The 19428-nt window shown below is 46.5% G+C and overlaps 1 protein-coding gene across 3 annotated transcripts in view; it reads left to right on the top strand.

Moving 5' to 3' along the window:
- MRO (maestro) overlaps positions 1-4359 on the top strand; it is an 84290-nt gene extending 79931 nt beyond the window's left edge. The window contains exons 6-8 of one of the 3 annotated variants that reach the window (XM_024984281.2): positions 528-683; positions 2510-2617; positions 3196-4359. In XM_024984281.2, coding sequence (XP_024840049.1) covers positions 528-683; positions 2510-2617; positions 3196-3249 — 318 coding nt within the window. In that variant the 3' untranslated portion in view covers positions 3250-4359. Of the gene's footprint in view, positions 1-527; positions 684-2509; positions 2815-3195 lie in introns of those variants that run through there. The other 2 variants (XM_005224179.5, NM_001034552.1) reach the window with 2 other exon arrangements.
- The last annotated feature ends 15069 nt before the right edge of the window (positions 4360-19428 follow it).

Below are 19428 nucleotides of genomic sequence, written 5' to 3'. Positions count from 1 at the left end.
ATATAATAATATATATATATTTTTTCCTTCTTAATTTTCCGAAGGGCTGCATACAAAATATATGACTTTGTGGAGAGGGAACTTTGGTGGCAGGTGGAGAAGTGTAGGAAGGAGACTTACTCTTTTTTTTTTTTTATAAACCTTTTTGGTTTATTTTGAATTGATCGAACCTGGGTCTCCTGCATTGCAGGCAGATTCTTTACCATCTGAGCCACCAGGGAAGCCCATAATACTTGGTTATTTTGAATTTCAAACCCTGTAAACATCGTCAATCTCCACAACGTTGAATAATGAAGAAAAAATCTGGGGAGCTGGGAGTAGCCACAGTGATGCCCGTGTCTGCTGGAGGAGGGCCTCAGTGCAGACTCGGGGGTCTTCTCTCCATCCCCCAGCCCAGCTGGCCAAGTGCTGAGACGGGAGGTCAGGGCTCACCTGGAACGTGCAGGGAACAGGGCCGCGCTGTCCCGTGATGCAGCTCTTTGTGGTACTGACCGGGGTTTGTTGTTCTGTTCACGGGGGACCCACAGGAGAATGACAGCCTGAGATACTCGGCCTTTGTCTTGTTTGGGCAACTGGCTGACCTTGCTGGACGGAAGTGGAAGAGCTTCTTCACCCGTCAGGTGAAGCAGACTCAGGACTCCCTCCTGACCCACTTACAGGACAGGAATCCCCAGGTGGCCAAGGTAAGTCTGAGCCTCTCCTGGCAACCAAACACCTGGAACCACAGCACCGTTTGCGGAGGGAGCGGGGAGGCAGCCCTGCTGAGTCGGGATGTCAAGCCCTCCACTGCGGCCAGTTCCATCATGGAAGCTCAGAGGAGCGTCCGTGTGAGTCCTGGAGAAAGTGCCTCTCTGATGGCTACCTGATTCCTCTCTGAGCAGGGGTGTTCTTTTCCATCTGCTCCTGCCCTGCCTGCCTGGTTCTGGCCCCTGTCAATGCCAGATACAGTCAGGTTAATGGAGACGGGGCAGGGAGGTGCTGGCTGACTCTCTAGGGCAGCAGCTCCTCTCAGAGGAGATTCGTTCATGCCCAGCTAGCTTTTGTCAGCACACTTGGTTCAGATTTTCCACCTGGTTCAGATTTGGCTTCTTAGCTTCCTATGAAAAGTGCTGCTGCTGCTGCTGCTAAGTCACTTCAGTCGTGTCCGACTCTGTGTGACCCCATAGACAGCAGCCCACCAGATTCCCCGTCCCTGGGATTCTTCAGGCAAGAACACCGGAGTGGGTTGCCATTTCTTCCTCCAATGAGAAGTGTGTTAATCGTTCAGTTGTGTGTGACTCTTTGTGACCCCATGGACTGTAGCCCTCCAGGTTCCTCTGTCCAAGAGATTCTCCAGGCAAGAATATTGGAGTGGCTTGCCTTTCCCTTCTCTAGGGGATCTTCCCGACCCAGGGATTGAACCCGAGTCTCCTGCATTACAGGCTGATTCTTTACTGTCTGAGCCATGAAACTTTTGTTTCATTCTTGGAGAAAATGTGTCCTCATGGGATTGGGTGGACCTCAGGGCTGCTTTAGAGCAGGTGAGAGTTTCAAAACCATCAGGAGCAAGTGAAAGTCGCTCAGTCCTGTCTGACTCTTGGTCAGACCCCATAGACTACACAGTCCATGGAATTCTCCAGGCCAGAATACTGGAGTGGGTAGCCTATTCCTTCTCCAGGGGATCTTCCCAACCCAGGGATCGAGCCCAGGTTGCCCGTATTGCAGGTAGATTCTCTACCAACTGAGCTATCAGGGAAGCCCAGCAAAGGGTTCCACTAAATCACTGATCTTCTTTAAGGCGGTGCATGAGGGAGGGAGAGGGAGAGAGAGAGATTGAGATTGAATTTAGGAATCTAGCATGACTTTTTAAAATAGTTTTTTTTTTAAACTTTTTATTTTGTGTTAGAGTATCGCCGATTAACAATGTTGTGATAGTTTCAGGAGAACAGCTAAGGGACTCAGCCGTACGTATACACGTATCCCTTCTCCTCCAAACTCCCCTCCCATCCAGGCTGCCACATAACATGGAGCAGAGTTCCCTGTGCTCTACAGTAGGTCCTTGTAGGTTACCCATTTAAATATAGCAATCCAGCACTACTTTTGATGAGACAGGAAGTGTTGTGGTAAACCCAGGCTCTGCCCTCCCCTACAGGCCCAAGTTATAGACATGGTCATTGCATAAGCATAAATCCTCTCAAAGTTTTTATGTGCTATCCTGGGTGGGAGGAATTTGGGGGAGAATGCATACATGTATACGCATGGCTGAGTCCCTTCTCCATTCACCTGAAATTATCACAACATTGTTCATCAGTTATACCCCAATACAAAATAAAAAGCTTAAAGTTTGAAAAAATAAAATAAAAAACATAAGCAGAAATCCTTTAAGATTCAAATTTTCAAACTTTCTGGAAGTGAAGTTCACCCTCTCAGTGGTCCCTAGACCACAGATCGGCGCATTCCTCCTCCTCGCTTGGAATTATAAAACTCTCTCACGTTTGTGACCATTAGGTGGTAATATTATTTCTCTCAGGCCTGCAAAACAACTTTTCGAGCCTGTTCTCCGTATCTGAGACAAAGCAAGGACTACAGCTTCCAGAATGAGGAGGATCAAAGGAACCCTAAGCTCTGCCGGCAGCTGGTGAGTGAGCGAGGGCAGGAGACGTTCTTCCAGTCCCTGCGCAGTCGATGCCGGTGTAAGGCGGAAGGTGGTCGGCACACCAGGGAGTTGCCCCCATAAAACAACTGTATGTTTCAACTGTAATTGACCCACAACGCAATGTAAATGGCAAAACGCCCGGAGGACTGTGCACAGAATACATTGGCAGTTCCTGTTTAGATCTCTGCGTGTGTGTGTGTGTATTAGGTCGCTTAAGTTGTGTCCGACCCCTTGTGACCCCATGGACTGTAGCCCACCAGGCTCCAAGGGGATCCTCCAGGCAAGAATACTGGAGTGGGTTGCCGTGCCCTCCTCCAGGGGATCTTCCTGGCTCAGGGATGGAACCTGCGTTATGTCTCCTGCAGTAGCAGGCGGGTTCTTTACCACTGGCACCACCTGTCTTAGATCTCTGGGTGAATGCCAGTGATGATGCCTCCTCCTCTGAGAACCTGAAAGTTGTTTACCCTCAAGCTCAGCCTTTGATGACCATCTACTGGTTCTAGAGTCGAGGAGCTTTACTGGATCCGTCCCTCACGTGTCCCTTTGCCAATTTCTTTCAGAGCCACTACCATCCCGAGCTCCTGCAGTTCTTCTATGCAAATAAAATCCTGTAAACACAGAGCAGCAGGGAGGTGGGTCCCGGAGCGCATGGCTGGGGGCTGGTAGTCCCCCTCTTTTAACCCTTCGGATGCTCCGTTGCCTCTGGTGATTGCAATAGAAAATGGGATGTTGGGAGAGCAATTGATGGCAAACTTAAGACCGTGGAATTGCATAGTTACATCGAAAGTAAATTCTAAATAGCGTATCTCATTTTCTTCCACACAAGTTTGATGGTAAGGTGCGTCCTTTCTTTAAAACATTTAAAGTATATGTGGATTCAGTGCTTTTTTCTCAGCATTTTTCTTCTTAAGGATATCTCTGTGACCAACCTTTCTTTTTAATTTTTAAGGTTTAGGAGAATATTACCTGAAGTTTTTTTTTTTGTTTTTTTTTTAATCTGCTATTGATCCTTTGCCATTTGCTATTAATACCTTTTTCTGGCGAGACCTATTTAGAGTTGGCCAAGGTACTAAGAAGTTAGTGTGGAGGGCAGTTTCTAGATGCTCATCATTGTCAACAGCCAGTGTCTCCAAGATCATTCCAAACAAGAGTTAATAAAGAGAAAAAAAATCGATGAAGCATGTGTTGAAAAACCTCGAGGTAATGGTAATATGTGGAATACTAATAATGAATAATGTGTATTGAGCATGTTTACAGTTCACTGGGTACTACACACTTTGCAAATATTATTTAATATTCACAACAAGCTGTGAGAAAGGTACTATTAGTACCCTCATTTTATAGGTAAGAAAACTAAAGTGAAAGTCGCTCTCTTTGTGACCCCATGGACTATAGCCCGCCAGGCTCCTCTGTCCGTGGAATTCTCCAGGCCAGAATACTGGAGTGGGTAGCCGTTCCCTTCTCTAGGAGATCTTCCCAACCTGGAGACCGAACCCAGGTCTCCCGCGTTCCAGGCGGATTCTTTACCATCTGAGCCACCAGGGAAGCCCAAGAAAACTAAGGCCCAGGGAAATTAATTTGCCCAAGATTACCCAGAAATTAATCGAAGCGGAATTCAAACCCTGACTACAGGAGCCTACATTCAGTCAGCACACTGCCTTGTTATGGAATAACTGATGGATGGTTAGAAATGTAAAAAAATAAAACTAATTAAAAAAACCTGCCACTGCTGCTCTTCTGTTTGACTCAGTTAACTTTTGCTTTTATGTGTCCTGAGTATACATTTTTATTAATCATCTCTTGGCTACTATGTCAGTTTTTTGGTGATCAATCCTAGTTATAAGTGGGGTCACATTAATCTTATAATGAGTTAAATTTCACAGTCCCTCTTATAAAAATCTTATAGATTTATAAAAAGCAAAAAGTCTTATAAATCTTACAAGAAGGAAAATCTCACAGTCCCTCCCACCTTCCCTCCAGCCAGATGGCTTCTCAGTCTTCTCCTGGAAATCCTGGTATTTACTGCTGATCTTGGCGTTTGGGTCATACCTGGACCAACTATGTCCAGCCTTGAAACTGGAAAACACAAGGCCACAGATGCTGCAGGGGGATCGTAATGCCAGTCTGAGCACCAGGGGCTCAGTTTTCTGTCCTAGCTCTCCAAAGACAGGACCACATACACAGACAAGGGGGTGCGATGTGTCCTGGGAGGGACAGGCTGTGGGAGGGGGCAGAAGGGGCGGCTGGAGCCAGGCACGAGTGGGCTTGCTTGCTTCCTGTCAAGACAGGAAGTGACGTAGCAGTTGGGACCTGCGGTAACCACTAGCACGCGCTGGCAGGGCCACGTGCCGGTTCTAGCTATGCTTTAAGAGCCCCAGCAGCTTCCTGGTTTGCAGTCTGGGTGGAGCCAGCTGCTGCATCAACAGCCAGACTACCAGGAAGGAAGAAAAACAGCTGAAGTCTCCGTTTTGGAAGGAAGACCAAGGTAACTACACGGAGATGCCATGTGGAGGAGAACTGAGGACCCCTTTTATGGGGTTCCCCCTCTCAAGAAGGTTGTTCTCTTGCTCTCTGGGTATGTCCTGCTTGGCCAGTCCCCGATTCACTCACATGACTATACAATTCTCTTAATTATAAGGCTTAATTATTCCCTGGTAACTGATGAGGCCACCTGATATCAATTCCCCCCTGTAAATGGTAGCCTCCTCCTTCCTGGAGTAGAGAAGGAGGCTGCTGGCATGGCCCACCTGCCCTCTGCTGCACATGGTGAGTTGTTGCTCCAGGAGCCTTTGTGTCAGATCCCCTGTCTAAGAAACCATCAATGTCCCATTGCCATCTCTCGGCTCTTTGCTGTCTCTGGCCTCAAGGCTGGGCAACTGCAAAGCTCACAGGCCTTCAGGGTGCAGGCCACACCAGCCCATGGTGAGTTCTGAGACCCAGATGTAGGACACAAGTTGGCCGTTCTAGCCAGACCCTGTCGATCAAGCTACCCCAGCTAGCACCACATGGAAAAGAGATAAGCTGTCTCCATCAAGACCATCCCAAACTGCAGAATTACAAGTACGGAATCAAGTGAGCGGGGTTTCCCGGGTGGCGCTGGTGGTAAAAAACCCATCTACCAATGCAGGAGATGTAAGTGAGATGAGTTTGATCCCTGGGTCAGGAAGATCTCCTGGAGGAGGGCATGGCAACCCACACCAGCCTTCTTGCCTGGAGAATCCCATGGACAGAGGAGCCTGGCAGGCTACAGTCCATGGGGTCGCGAAGAGTCGGACATGACTGAATCAATTTAGTACGCAATCAAGTGAGTGTTGTTTTTAGTGACTAACTTTTGGGACAGCTTATCACTTAGCAAAAACAGGAAAAATTCTTGTCACCAGTGTTGCATTTTGGCTGGTTTTGTTCTTCTCTAAATAAGCTGTCTTTGAGTTTAAACTATCCTTCTAGAAAGTTAAATCATCATGGAATTCCGTGGTGAGAGCAAGGGCCCATGAGTTGTTTTTCTGTCTCTATCTGATGGGGTCTATGATAAGGAAACAGGCTTCCCTTGTGGTTCAGCTGGTAAAGAATCCGCCTGCAATGCAGGAGGCCTGGGTTCGATCCCTGGGCTACGAAGATTCCCCTGGAGAAGGGAAAGGCTACCCACTCCAGTATTCTGGCCTGGAGAAGTCCTGGATGAGTCCATGGGGTCGCAAAGAGTCGGACACGACTGAGCGACTTTCACGTCACTTCACATCATGATGAGGAAACATTTGGTGAATGACTGAGTAGTTCCAGACGAGTGGGAATGGAGTCCAAACTCTGCCATCCCGGGCTCTCAGCCATGGGCTCACACGCTTCCTTTCCAGTGTCTTCTGTTCCTCTCTCTGCTTCCATTCAGTTTGGCTGTTCTCTTCCCTGCACACTGCCTGGTCTCTAGGGCTCCCTGCCTTTGTACCGTCTGTTCTTCCTGCTTCAGATCCCCTCCCCCACTCACCCAGGCACACTTACACGCACACACATGCACATCTCACGTGTGTCTCTTGTCTGTACTCCCAGACCTGAATCAGACGCCTGATCCCCTTCCTCAGGGGAGAATTCCCGTCTCTGAATGCCCAGAGCACTCCAGCCACCTTAGGCCCCTTAACATCTTTTACCTCACTGAAAACTTTTTTAACCTGTAGGTCTGAAACTGCTAAAGGCGTCACCCTACCTCGCATATTTTTGTGTCTCCTGCGCGGTGCTGTGCTCAGTTGCTTCAGTCGTGCCTGACTCTTTGCAACCCTATGGACTGCAGCCCGCCAGGCTCCTCTGCCCATGGGATTCTCCAGGCAAGAACACTGGAGTGGGTTGCCATGCCCTCCTCCAGGGGATCTTCCCTGACCCAGGGACTGAACTCACATCTCCTGTGTCCCCCGTATTGCAGGCGGATTCTTTACCACTGAGCCATAGGGGAAACCCTTTTATCTCCTGTATGACCTCATAGGTGCTCAGTAAGTGATTAGAAAATGAATGTTGACTGCAAGGAGGAAGAGTCTGAAAGTCATCTGAAGTTATCACTCCTCAGGAGGAGCCTGTTTTGACAAATGAAAGTGACCTTTCTCTCCTTATAACCCATCTACAGGTTACTTTTATGCTTATGTATTTAAAGTTTTTCTTTCCCCAGGCGGTGCTTGTTAAGCTGAATGCCAGCCTAAGGCCATGATTTGACATTTCTTACTTTTAAACCCTAGACATCGGGACTGTCGAATGAATGAGAGCGAAAGGAGAGTTCAAGCACTGCCAGGCTAAGCGGTCAGGGTGGGGATGTGCATGTAGCTTGGCCCCGGCTTTAGGTCACTCATGAGATGGGGTTTTCTTAAAGGGAGAGGAGAAGGGAGAGAAAAAGACACAGAAGGAAGTTGAGGACCTAACAAGTGTGGTTAGTACTGGTCATCGGTGTGAACCGAATCCTGGGGAGTAATTGAGAGAATGCTTCACACGTTAGAAAAACACTAGAGTGGGTTTTGTTAAAAGAAATGGCAGCCGAGTAGGAGAGCCAGCAGGTAGTGCTATAAACCAGGCAGACACGTATTGGTGCTTTTCTGCAGTTTCCAAGTTGTCTGCAGTAAGCCTGTATTACTTTTATAATCATAGAACACATACCAGAATGGTCTTTTAAGGTAAAAATTAAATGCCTATCAGTGTATAAAGTGATATGCTTTGAAAAGCCTGGGATGGCCATTGTTCACTCTCAGTAAATATGTGTTTGCCTTTGTTCTTTTGTCGCATTTCTGTTTTAACTTGTTGATGACATAACCTGTCGATAAGTGAAACTGCTTATGGTTGACTATCGGTGTATTTATATTACAGAATTTACGTTCTTCCAGTCCGACCTTAGTATAGTAAGTGTTTTCTGTATTTATGTATGTGTTAAAAGGCTCCTATTATTTACCAAGTTAAGCACAGACCTCTAAGCCTGACACATAAGATTCTTCATAGACACCAACCTCTAATTTCCCTTGGCACTTCTTAAATTCCTACTTCCTGAATGTTTCACCATCCATGTCCTTGCTTCCACCTACCATTCCCTGGGTCAATTCCAACCGCCCTTCTTCTCCCGAGGGAGGGCAGAGCAGTTGGGAGGATGCGGCCTGGAATTTGGCCCCACAAGTGTGAATCTGGCTCTGCCACTCACCTGCGTGACCCTGTAAGTCAGTGCACCACGCCTCAGTGTGCTGATCTCTAAAATGGAAACGATAACTCAGAGTTGTTGTTCTACAAAGATTCAGTTAGATAACAGGGAGCACTTCACATAGTGCTTGGCTCATAGATGGTGCCCTGCAAACACCAGTTAATTTTGCTCCTCACCCGCAACCCACTCTCCAGATATTGTTCCTTCTCTTCCTGAAGGCACCCAGGTGTTCAGCGAGGTCCATTCCGGCCTGCAGCGTGGGGATGTGAGTCTGATCCTGATCCTCCCCAGTGAATGATTGGAATCCCAGGGACAGCTGTGCACCCTGCCCCTCACCAGGCACCCAAGACTAACTTTGAGCCTTGGCTCAACAAAGATGGCTGAGTTTATAGAATTGCAAATGCTGGTGCCTCAACAAAGCCTGAATCTGTCACCTTGTAGGCTTTGGAATGGCTTAATGCATTTTAATAAGGAAGAATCATAACTGAATAAGAATAACAAGTTGTTCTTTCCCGCTGGGTCCTTGCTGTGAACACTCAGAGCAGGAGCCAGGCCTTTTCTTGCTCCGGGAATGGCTTCAAGGGCTCTGTTCATTCCGTCCTAACATTCCCAACAGCACCGTTAATCATTCTGTGTGAATCTTCGGGTGATATCATGTTAATAATTAACGCCTCACCTTCTGTTTCCAAATGCGACTGCCGTGATCCTGTTCCTTTCAAGCTAATGAGTTTCCTGCAGCGCTTTGCAAATGTTAACCAGGAAATGGCCCGAATGTCTCCCTTCAAGAAGAAATGTTTTTCAGAAATGTAGATCAGAGAGTTAAAATTGTTTGCTAAGCCTTGCTAGTAGAGACACAGGGCTCTGCTATAGCAAAATATGTGAACAGAAGTTTAAAGCTTTCCACGTGCTCACTCGCACTGACTCATCAGCAGATACAGCCTCCCTGGAGAAGGAGAGATGCTTGACTCCCTAATTTGACATCATGTGCGCTGGAAGGACACAGGACTAGGCATCTGAAGACACTCCCTGACTTTGTCACCTACCTACTGGCTGGTTACCTTCAGCAAGTCATATAACCTCTCAGAGTCTCGGTTCCTTCCTCTGTGAGATGGGAGAGAAACTCACCACACAAGATATTCTGATGATCAGATGAAGCAGTCTGTGTAAATTGTAAATTGTTATTCCAAGATGAGGAATAGTAGTCAGTCATTATCGTAGCCTATTTATCCAAGGGAAAGTGGTAGAAAGAATGAACTACAATATTAACACAGGCTTCTGTTTAAAAGGAACGGTCAATATATAATAATCTTAAAAACAGTAAAATTAGCTATGGTACATGGTTTTACATCAAGATGCTTTGCCAGATAACAGGTCCCCCTGTTAACTCTGTGAAATAGGATTCCGTTTACAAGTTCAACGTGAATCTATTTTGTACAATTTAGTTACACCCAAACCTTTTCTCTATGATAGGACAGCAGTGTTCAGAAATCATGGCACTTTTTTTTTTAGATCCCTCAAATATTGGGATCAAGTTTAACTCAAAACATTTATGACTCTGTTAGGGAAAAATAAAAGTTGCAATCTGTTTGGATTTAGAGCTGTTAGAGTGGCAGTTTATTTTTTTAGACCCTTATAAGCCTGAGAAGAACAATCCAAGGAACGGAGATTTTCTGACCAGCAGGAAAATCAACACCATGTCCAGAATGCTGGATTAAATTAATTCACTAGTGAGCTCATTTTACAACCATAGCAAACAAATTCAATTCCCTAAACAGAATTTTATGACTTAAGGGAACAAATCCAATTTCCTGTATTAAACACAGTGTACTTGTTTAGATGGTTAACTGGTTTTATTTGTAAGTGTTGTTTCTGATTAATGCTCGGTAAACAAAGAAAGGCTATTAGCTTGACAATGGAATACACACCGTGAGTCTGTTCACAGTCAGCCCTCAGTTTATTGAGCCTCATTGTACTGCCTTTCCCACATACTGCATGTTTTACAAATCAAAGGTTTGTGGCAAGCCTGCACCAAGCACGATGCTGCTGCTACTGCTGCTAAGTCGTTTCAGTGTCCAACCCTGTGCGACCCCATAGACGGCAGCCCATCAGGCTCTCCCGTCCCTGGGATTCTCCAGGCAAGAACACTGGAGTGGGTTGCCATTTCCTTCTCTAATGCGTGAAAGTGAAGTCGCTCAGTCGTGTCCAACTCTTAGCGACCCCATGGACTAAAGCCTACCAGGCTCCTCCGTCCGTGGAATTTTCCAGGCAAGAGGACTGGAGTGGGGTGCCATTGCCTTCTCCGGCCGAGCACGCTAGGGGTGCCCTGTGCCTTACGTTGTGTCCCTGTGTCACATGTTGGTAATTCTTGCAATATTTCAGACTTTGGCATGATTATATTTGTTAAGGTGATCTGTGATCAGTGATCTTTGATGTTACTTTTGTAATTGTTTTGGGGGCCACAAACATGCCCATGTAGGAAAGTGGACCTAATCCATATATGTTGTGTGTGTTCTGACCGCTCCAACATCCAGCTGTCCCCTCACCTTTCCCTCTAGTCGGGCCTCCCTATGCCCTGAGACAAAACAACATTGAAATTAGGTCAGTTAATAACCTAGGTCAGTTAATAACCCTACAGTGGCCGCTCAGTGTTCAAGTGAAAGGACGAGGAGCCCATCTCTCATTTTAAGCCTAGTCATTTCTAACTTTTGTTTTAATGAGGAAAGCATGTCAAAAGCTGCTGCTGCTGCTAAGTCGCTTCAGTCGTGCCCGACTCTGCGTGACCCCATAGACGGCAGCCTACCAGGCTCCTCCATCCATGGGATTCTCCAGGCAAGAACACTGGAGTGGGGTGCCATTTCCTTCTCCAATGCATGAAAGTGAAAAGTGAAAGTGAAGTCACTCAGTCGTGCCCGACTCTTAGCGACCGTATGGACTGCAGCCTATCAGGCTCCTCCGTCCATGGGATTTTCCAGGCGAGAGGACTGGAGTGGGGTGCCATTGCCTTGGGCATCCCAAATGGCACTAGTGGCAGAGAACCTGCCTGCCAATGCAGAAGACCGAAGAGATGAAGGTTCGATCCCTGGGTCGGGAAGATCCCCTGGAGGAGGGCATGGCAACCCACTCCAGTGTTCTTGCCTGGAGAATCCCCATGGACAGAGGAGCCTGGCAGGTTACAGTCCATGGATTGCAAAGAGTCAGACACGACAGAAGTGACTTAGCACGCACACACATCACGCGTGTCAAAAGCTCAGACAGGCCAAAACTAGACCTCTTGTGCTAAGCAGTTAGTGAACAAACGAATCATAGGAAAGTGAAAGAGCCCACTCTGACCTAGAGAAAGTGTTAGTGGTCTGGATGAAAGATCAAACCAGTCCCAACATTCCTTTAATCCAAGGCCAAATCCAGAGCAAGGCCCTTATCTCTCAATTCTAAGAAGTCCGAGAGAGGAGAGAGAGCCGCAGAAGAAAAGCTTGAAGCTAGGAGAGGTTGGTCAATGAGGTTTAAGGAAAGAAGCCATTTCCACTATGTCAAAGTAGAAGCTGAAGCAACAAGTGCTGATGTAGAAGCCGCAGCAAATTATCCAAAAAATCCAGGTAAGATAATTAACGGGAGGAAGTAACTGCAGAGGTGGTGGAAATAGCGAGAGAGCTAGGACTAGAAGTGGAGCCTGAAGATGTGACTGAATCGCTGCAACCTCATGATAAAACTTGAATGGAGGAGAGGTTGCTTCTTATAGATGGGTAAATGGTTTCTTGAGATGGAAGCGACTCCTGGTGAAGATGCTGTGAAGACTGCTGAAATGGCAGCAAAGGATTTAGCAAAAGTAAAGTAAAGTGAAAGTCGCTCCGTTGTGTCCGACTCTTTATGACCCCACAGACTATAGAGTCCATGGAATTCTCCAGGCGAGAATACTGGAGTGGGTAGCCGTTCCCTTCTCCAGGGGATCTTCCCAACCCAGGGACTGAGCCCAGGTCTCTTGCATTGCAGGCGGATTCTTTACCAGCTGAGCCACAAGGGAAGCCCAAGAATACTGGAGTGAGTAGCCTATCCCTTCTCCAGGGGATCTTCCTGACTCAGGAATCAAACTGGGGTCTCCTGCATTGCAGGTGTATTTTTTACCAACTGAGCCATCAGGGAAGCCAAGGATTTAGACTGTTCCCTAAACTTAGTTGATAGAGCAGTGGCGAAGTTTGAGAGAATTGACTCTGCTTTTAAAGAGGTTCTACTGTGGGTAAAATGCTTTCAAGCAGCATTGCATGCTACAGGGAAATAATTCATGAATGGAAGAGGCGATTAGTGTGGCAAACTCTTGTCTTATTTTAAGAAATTGCCACAGCCGCCCCAAGGAACCACCACCTTGATCAGTCAGCAGTCATCAATATCAAGGCAAGAATTCCACCAGCAAAAAGATTATGACCCACTGAAGGCTCAGGTGATGGTTAGCATTTTTTAGGAATAAAGTATTTTAAAATTAAGTGATGTACGTTGTACATTGCTTTTTGACAAGTGCTATTGTACACTTGATAGACTACAGTATAATGGAAACATAACTTCCATACGTACTGGGAAACAAACAAAAATCATGTGACTGACTTTATTACAGTATTTGCTTTATTGCAGTGGTTTAGACCTGCAATAACATTTGCTTACTTGGATCTGTGTTGATTTCTAGACCTAACTATGGATGAACCTCCTTGCGCTACTTTTCCCAAGAAAAGTAATGGCTAGCGTAGCAGTTTGGACATCACAAGGCTTTTTATTAAATATGATTTAAACATACATGTCAATAAATGAAGTCTGCCTGAGGGATCAAAGCCTGTAACTTCTGGTTTCCCTTGTATCGATGCAAAGCTGTTCCCAGCTGCCTCCCTCTCAGACTGTAGTGTGGGGAGGTGATGGAGGGGGAATGTGGGTTTATACCTTTTCTAAGGAAGCGTCCAAATCTTACCCTGGGTGCTTCTAAGTATTCCTAGAGTTGGAGCCTGCGGTGTGGCAAGTGGCCTAAGTCCATGGGAGAGGACTGAATCTCAGGCTTTTTTCACTTACAGTGTTTTTTAGTAAGAGCTTTCCTGGTAGCTCAGATGGTAAAGAATCTGCCTGCAATGCAGGCAACTCACGTGTGATCCCTGGGCTGGGAAGATCCCCTGGAGAAGGGAATGGCAACCCACTCCAGTGTTCTTGCCTGGAGAATCCCATGGACAGAGCCTGGAGGGCTACAGTCCATGGGGTTTCGAAGAGTTGGACACGACTTGGCAACTAACACTTTGACTTTCATTTAGTAAGAGCAGTGAATGGTGATCTCTCAAGCAGTGAAGGCACCAGACAAAGATTTTTTCCCCACGGGTGGGCATGGAACAGCCACTCAAAATGAAAAACCAACTGGCAACTGCCTTGTCTCTTTTCCCGCTCACTCCTCCCTTCTTCTCTTTCTGGCCCTCCCCCGGCTTCGCTGGGCTGAATAAACGCACTCTCTGTGCTATGTGATGTTTTGTATGAAGAGGTGTTGGACAAAATACAACAAGGGGCTCACTGAAAGGTTCCCACTGGGATGGGATTTGCCATCCCAGCGGGATGTGCGATGTGCGGGGTGAGGGGGTGGAAATCATTTCTGGCCTCAAAACTCAATTCCTGGGACTTCCCCTGCCACGAGGGTGGGGTGGGGTTGGGGTTTGGGTTTGATCCCTGTGATTCCTTGCTGGGGAACTGAAATCCAGCTTGCATGACAAACAAGAAAACAAACAACCCCCCCCCCCTGCCCGCCTGCCCCCAGCTTCGTCCACCCTGTTGCGAACAGAGCTGCCCCCAAGGGCCCAGCTGGCCCTTTTCTTTGTTTTTCTGAGCACAGCCCTTTCACTTCCGGGTCAGCTCCCTGAGTGACCACTTGATACTCAGTTTGGGCTTCCTACTCTTCTGCTGGTTTATTCACTGTTACCACAGGTTTGAAGGTTGCCTGGAGATATCCCAGCACCCCAGTCTGCCCTGGAGATCTCCAAGTACCCTACTCTGCCCTGCCCTCTCTAGGACTATTTAACAGCACAAGCTGAACTAACCACACAGAGTCTACAGGGAAGGCAAGCGTGGTCCGTTAGGACTGCTGTCCACCCCCTCCTGTCATTAGGCTGCTATTTCTCACCAAATTTAAGCCTATTCCTTTAATGGTATAACTTCCAGAACTCAGTGGGGCATTGTGTGTGTGTGTGTGGGTACAAGATATATGTTCTGCAGAGAGAGAAACTTTCCCAAATATACACTACTTATGGAAGAACCTGTATTTCAAAGAGTGCTGGAAAACTCAGTGGAGTTGCTTTAAAACCACCTCCATCCTCTGTAGCAAATAGCCCAATCTAACCGGGCTCACATTTTCTCTTCTTTCTTTTCTTTCCCCTGAGGCCCTTAGGATTTGACAGCCAACTTTTGGGCTCTAGCAGTAAATCCCTTCTCCCATGCATCATTACATTCCTAAGAGTTCAGGGCTCTTGGAGACCAACTAGGACCTTGGCACTTCTTGGAGAAGGCCTTCTATATTAAGAACTGCTGCTCTTTCCCTGGGACCCCATTGGGAAGTGCTGCCTGCAGGATTCTGCCCACGTGGCTGGCCTGGTATGAGCTAAGGTCTTCACCTTGGCTGCATGGAATATTCCTGGGAAGAGAGGCGCTCTGAGTGGGTGACAGCTAACAGTGGTGTCGGGCAGAGGCAGCCTAGCTGGATGGAGTGGAGGCAGGTGTGAGGCCCTCCTCATTTCTCTCTGTAGCTTCGTGAGACCCCTTCTCACCTCCTCTTCTGAAAGTCATCACCAGGGGCCCTCAGCCCTGGGTGTAATACCCTTTGCAGCCCCAAAGCCTGCTATCTTAGACCAGGGGTCCAGGCAGAGAACTTTTGGCGGGGGGCGGGGGTGGGTACCCATGCTCAGATGCATGTGGCAGGAGCCCCAGGTGAACCTCCCTTCTTGGCCTGGCCCTGACTTTTTTTTCTGCTACAATTGATAATCAATAATTCCATATTCTATTTCATAAGGGCCCTGTTCCTGTGCATTTATCCACATGCCTCTTTTAGCTATCAGGGCTGTTTGGGGCCCAGTCAGGGGTAAGGTCCTCATGGCTGCATGAACCTGTCAGAGGTTCCCACAGCCTCTCCACTCATTCTGTACGAGGACAGTACAAGAAACTGCATGTCTGCCCTGTAACCTCCCTCCCTAAGTAGGATTATGCTAGAATCTAGACTATCATAGCTAAGTGTGGAAATGGTCATTATCACTATATTTTTTTTTTTTTGAAACTCAGCTTTCTCTTCTTAAATATTGATAGCAGTATTTCCTATCTTGTTTCCAGCAGCTGGGGGGGACACGCCCTCTGCAGGTCAATGCTGCAGCTGGGGGCAGTCTGCATGATGGGTTCCCAGCGTCACCGGCAGAGTGGGCTCTGTCAAAGGGTCTCCTGGGTGTTGAGCAGTCACTCAGGGTGTTGCTGAAGATGGCCTGTTCCTGAACATTCTGAACGAGTTGGTCAGAGGTGGGACAGGCGAGGCTGGGAGCACCTCGGGTGACTCTGATGTGCAGCCTGGTTTGGGAACAGCGCTCCACCTGGCTGAACATTGGGATCACCTGAAGGGTCTTACCTAGGTGCCTAGTTATACCACAGACCCATGACCTCAGACTTTCTAGGGCTATGACCCAGGTATCAGTAATTTTTTAAAAAGTCCTCTGCTGCTTTCAAAGGTAGAATATTGATGAAGGCACTTACCTGGTGGTCCAGGGTTAGTTAAGACTCAGTGCTTTCAATGCAGGGGTTGTGGGGTCAATCCCTGGTTGGGGAAGTAAGACTCCCACATGCTTTGTGGCAGAAAAGAAAGAAGGAGGGAAGGGAAAAAGGAAGAAAGAAAAAAATATTGATAAAGACCTTATGCAAAGTGTAAGAAGCCAAAGGACAAATACTATTAGGTTGGTACAAAAGTAATTGTGGTTTCAGATCGTGAATTTAAAATTTTTAACTAGACTCAAACACATCTTTATTAAGGAACCATTACAATCAACACATTTTTGCCAATGAGAAATAAGTGTGTTTATTCCTGTAATGTAAAAATCCATGCTTTGAGAATTCTTGGAAAGCATTTTCTGCCTCCTGCTGTTTGTGGAAGCATTTTCCCTGCAAAAGTTTGTCTAGATAGATGCTTGAAGAAGTGGTAGTCAGTTGCTGAGAGGTCACGTGAATGTGACAGATGAGGCAAAACCTCATAGCCCAATTTGTTCAACTTTTGAAGTATTGGTTGTGCGACATGCTGTCAGGCTCTGTCATGGAGAAGAATTGGGCCTTTTCTGTTGACTAATGCCTGCTGCAGGCATTGCAGTTTTCCGTGGCGCTCATCAATTTGCTGAGCATACTTCTCAGACGTATGGTTTTGCCGGTATTCAGAAAGCTGTAGTGGATCAGAGGGGCAGCAGACCACCAGACAGTGACCATGACCTTTTTTGTGGTGTAAGTGTGGCTTTGGGAAGTGCTTTGGAGCTTCTTCTTGGTCCAGCAACTGAGCCGGTCATCACCAGTTGTCATAGAAAAATCCACTTTTTGTCACGTGTCACAATCTAAATGAGAAATTGTTCATTGTTGTTGCATAGAATAAGAGAAGATGACACTTCAAAATGATGATTTTTTTGATTTCCAGTCAGTTCATGAGGCACCCACTTATTTTCCTCTTTCCAATTTGCTTCAAATGCTGAATGACCATAGAATGGTTGATGTTGAGTTCTACGGCAGCTTCTCGTGCAGTTGTAAGAGGGTCAGCGTCGATGATTGCTCTGAATTGGTTGTTGTCCACTTCTGATGGCTGGCCTGCACTCCTCATCTTCAACACTCTCATCTCTTTTGAAAACTTATTCAACCGCTACTACACTGTACGTTCGTTAGCAGTTCCTGGGCCAGGTTGTTGATGTTGGGGGTTGTTCCCACTGCTGTATGACCCATTTTGAATTGGAATAAAAAAATTGCTTGAATTTGCTTTTTGTCAGTATAATTTCTGTAGTCTAAAATAAATATAAAATAAACAGTAATAAGTCAATAGCAAAAAAAATAGCGAGAAATGCTCATTAAACTGATGTGTAACATAACCACATTTATTTAAGAATGAATTCCAATATTAAATGGCAGTGTTCAACAATGCAAAACTTCAATTACTTTTATGCCAATATATCATGTTATATATATAACCAGATATAAACCTAATAAACCATTTCATTTGAAATTGAGGTACCTAGAGTAGTCACATTCCTAGGGATTGACAGGCTCTGGGGGAGAGGGAAATGGAGAGTTAGTGTTTAATGCGCATGGAGTTTCTGTTTGGGAAAACGAAAATATCCTGATGATGGATGGTGGTGATATTTCTCAACAATGAGAATAAACTTAAGAATCCACCTGCAATGTAGGAGATCCGGGTTCAATTCCTGGGTTGGAACGATCCTCTGGAGGAGGGCACGGCAACCCACTCCAGTATTCTTGCCTGGGGAGAATCCTGTGGACAGAGGAGTCTGGTGGGCTACAGTTTGTGGGGTCACAAAGAGTCAGACACGACTGAGCGACTAAGCACAGCACACCATTGAACCTTTCATGTAAAATGTTTAAATGGTAAATTTAATTATATAGATAAAGGTTGTGCTGCCTTCAGGACCGTGGTTTCTCAGCTTCCCTAACACCTCGAGGAACGGAGCGAGTGCAAACTGCGGTCCCTTTCAGCCAGCCGGTGAGACTCACCTTAATCAGAGGGAGAAAAGCAAAGCCACTCAGTGACCAGAAGAGGGCGCCAACGCCCTGCCTTTCTTCCGCTCAGAGTCCTCCAGGGAAAAGGGTGGTGCAGGATTTCCAGGGCACAGCGGGAACTCTCGGAGTTGGAAAGGCTTTTGTCCTGCTGCTGCAGGTAGAGGTGGGAGGGGAAGGTACCATTCTTCACCACAAGGGCAGAAAGTTTCTTTCGTTTCTGTCTCCAGCCCTTCGATAAGAATTTGTTGAAGCTTTTTGTACTTGGTTGGCAATTGTGTAAGGATTAGTCTACCTTGTTACCTGAAGACTGCAGGTGCATGTCTGGGCTTTTGAGATGGCCCTGCCCTGCGGTTCGCCTTGGCTAGGGGCTGCCCCGGCAGAAGCACCTCCCCCTTTTTCCTGGGACTGGCTAATTTCCCTCACTCCATGCCAGCTCCTTGTCCATATGTTTTTTGTTTTGTTCCACTTTTTGACTTTTTTTTGGTGATAATACTTCTATAACAGAAAGCTCACTATTTAAATAACTTTTAAGTGTGCTATTCAATGGCATTAAGTATATTCAGTGTCTTGCATTCATCACCACTCTACAGTTCCAGAACTTTCTCATCACCCCAAAGGAAAACCCTGTACCCTTTAAACACTTCTACTTCTCACTCCCCCTCCCTGCCCCCACCCCAAATCCTTGCAACCGCTAACCTGCTTTCTGGGTATTTCTTATAAACGCAGTTGTACAATATATGGTCTTTTGAATCTGTCTTCTTTTGTTTAGCGTTTTTAAGGTTCATCCAAGTTTAGTGTTGATATGATACTGTGAAACGAACAGTTGTTAAGTGGAGCTCAGGGTGCTGGTGGTGAGTCTCCCAGTTCAACAAACCGTATGAGAAACTGAAATAGAGGCGTGCGTACTCACAGGTCCTGGAGGAAGTGCCTGCCTCGAGGGGCCATGTGGGCAGGTCAAGGCCCAGACAGAGAGAGGCATGGCTTTGTGGGCACATGCCTCCCACCTTGGGACACATGCTTCGTGAGTGGAGCATTTTTTGTTTTGTTTTCGTTTTGCCATGGAAGGGTTTTACTATTGCGTGTCATCTTTCTTGAATTCTTTTTTTTTTTAACTTTATTTTAGTTGAAGTGTAATTTGCAATATTATATTGGCGTCAAGTGTAGACCATAGTGATTCAATGTTTTTAGAGATTATACTAGATTTAAAGTTATTCTAAAATATTGGCTGAATTCCCTGTGTCGTACAATATATTCTCGGAGCTTATTTATTTTATAAATGTGCTTTGTACTTGTTAATACTCTACCATCATCTTGCCCTTCCCCACTGGTAGCCACTAGTTTTTCTCAACATCTGAGAGTCTGTTTCTGTTTTGTTGCGTTCACTCATCTGTTT

Source organism: Bos taurus, chromosome 24, assembly GCF_002263795.3.
Source record: "Bos taurus isolate L1 Dominette 01449 registration number 42190680 breed Hereford chromosome 24, ARS-UCD2.0, whole genome shotgun sequence".
Classification (NCBI taxonomy): domain Eukaryota; kingdom Metazoa; phylum Chordata; class Mammalia; order Artiodactyla; family Bovidae; genus Bos; species Bos taurus.
The sequence above is the reverse complement of the archived record's forward strand: the minus strand, read 5'-3'. Positions and strand labels throughout refer to the sequence as shown.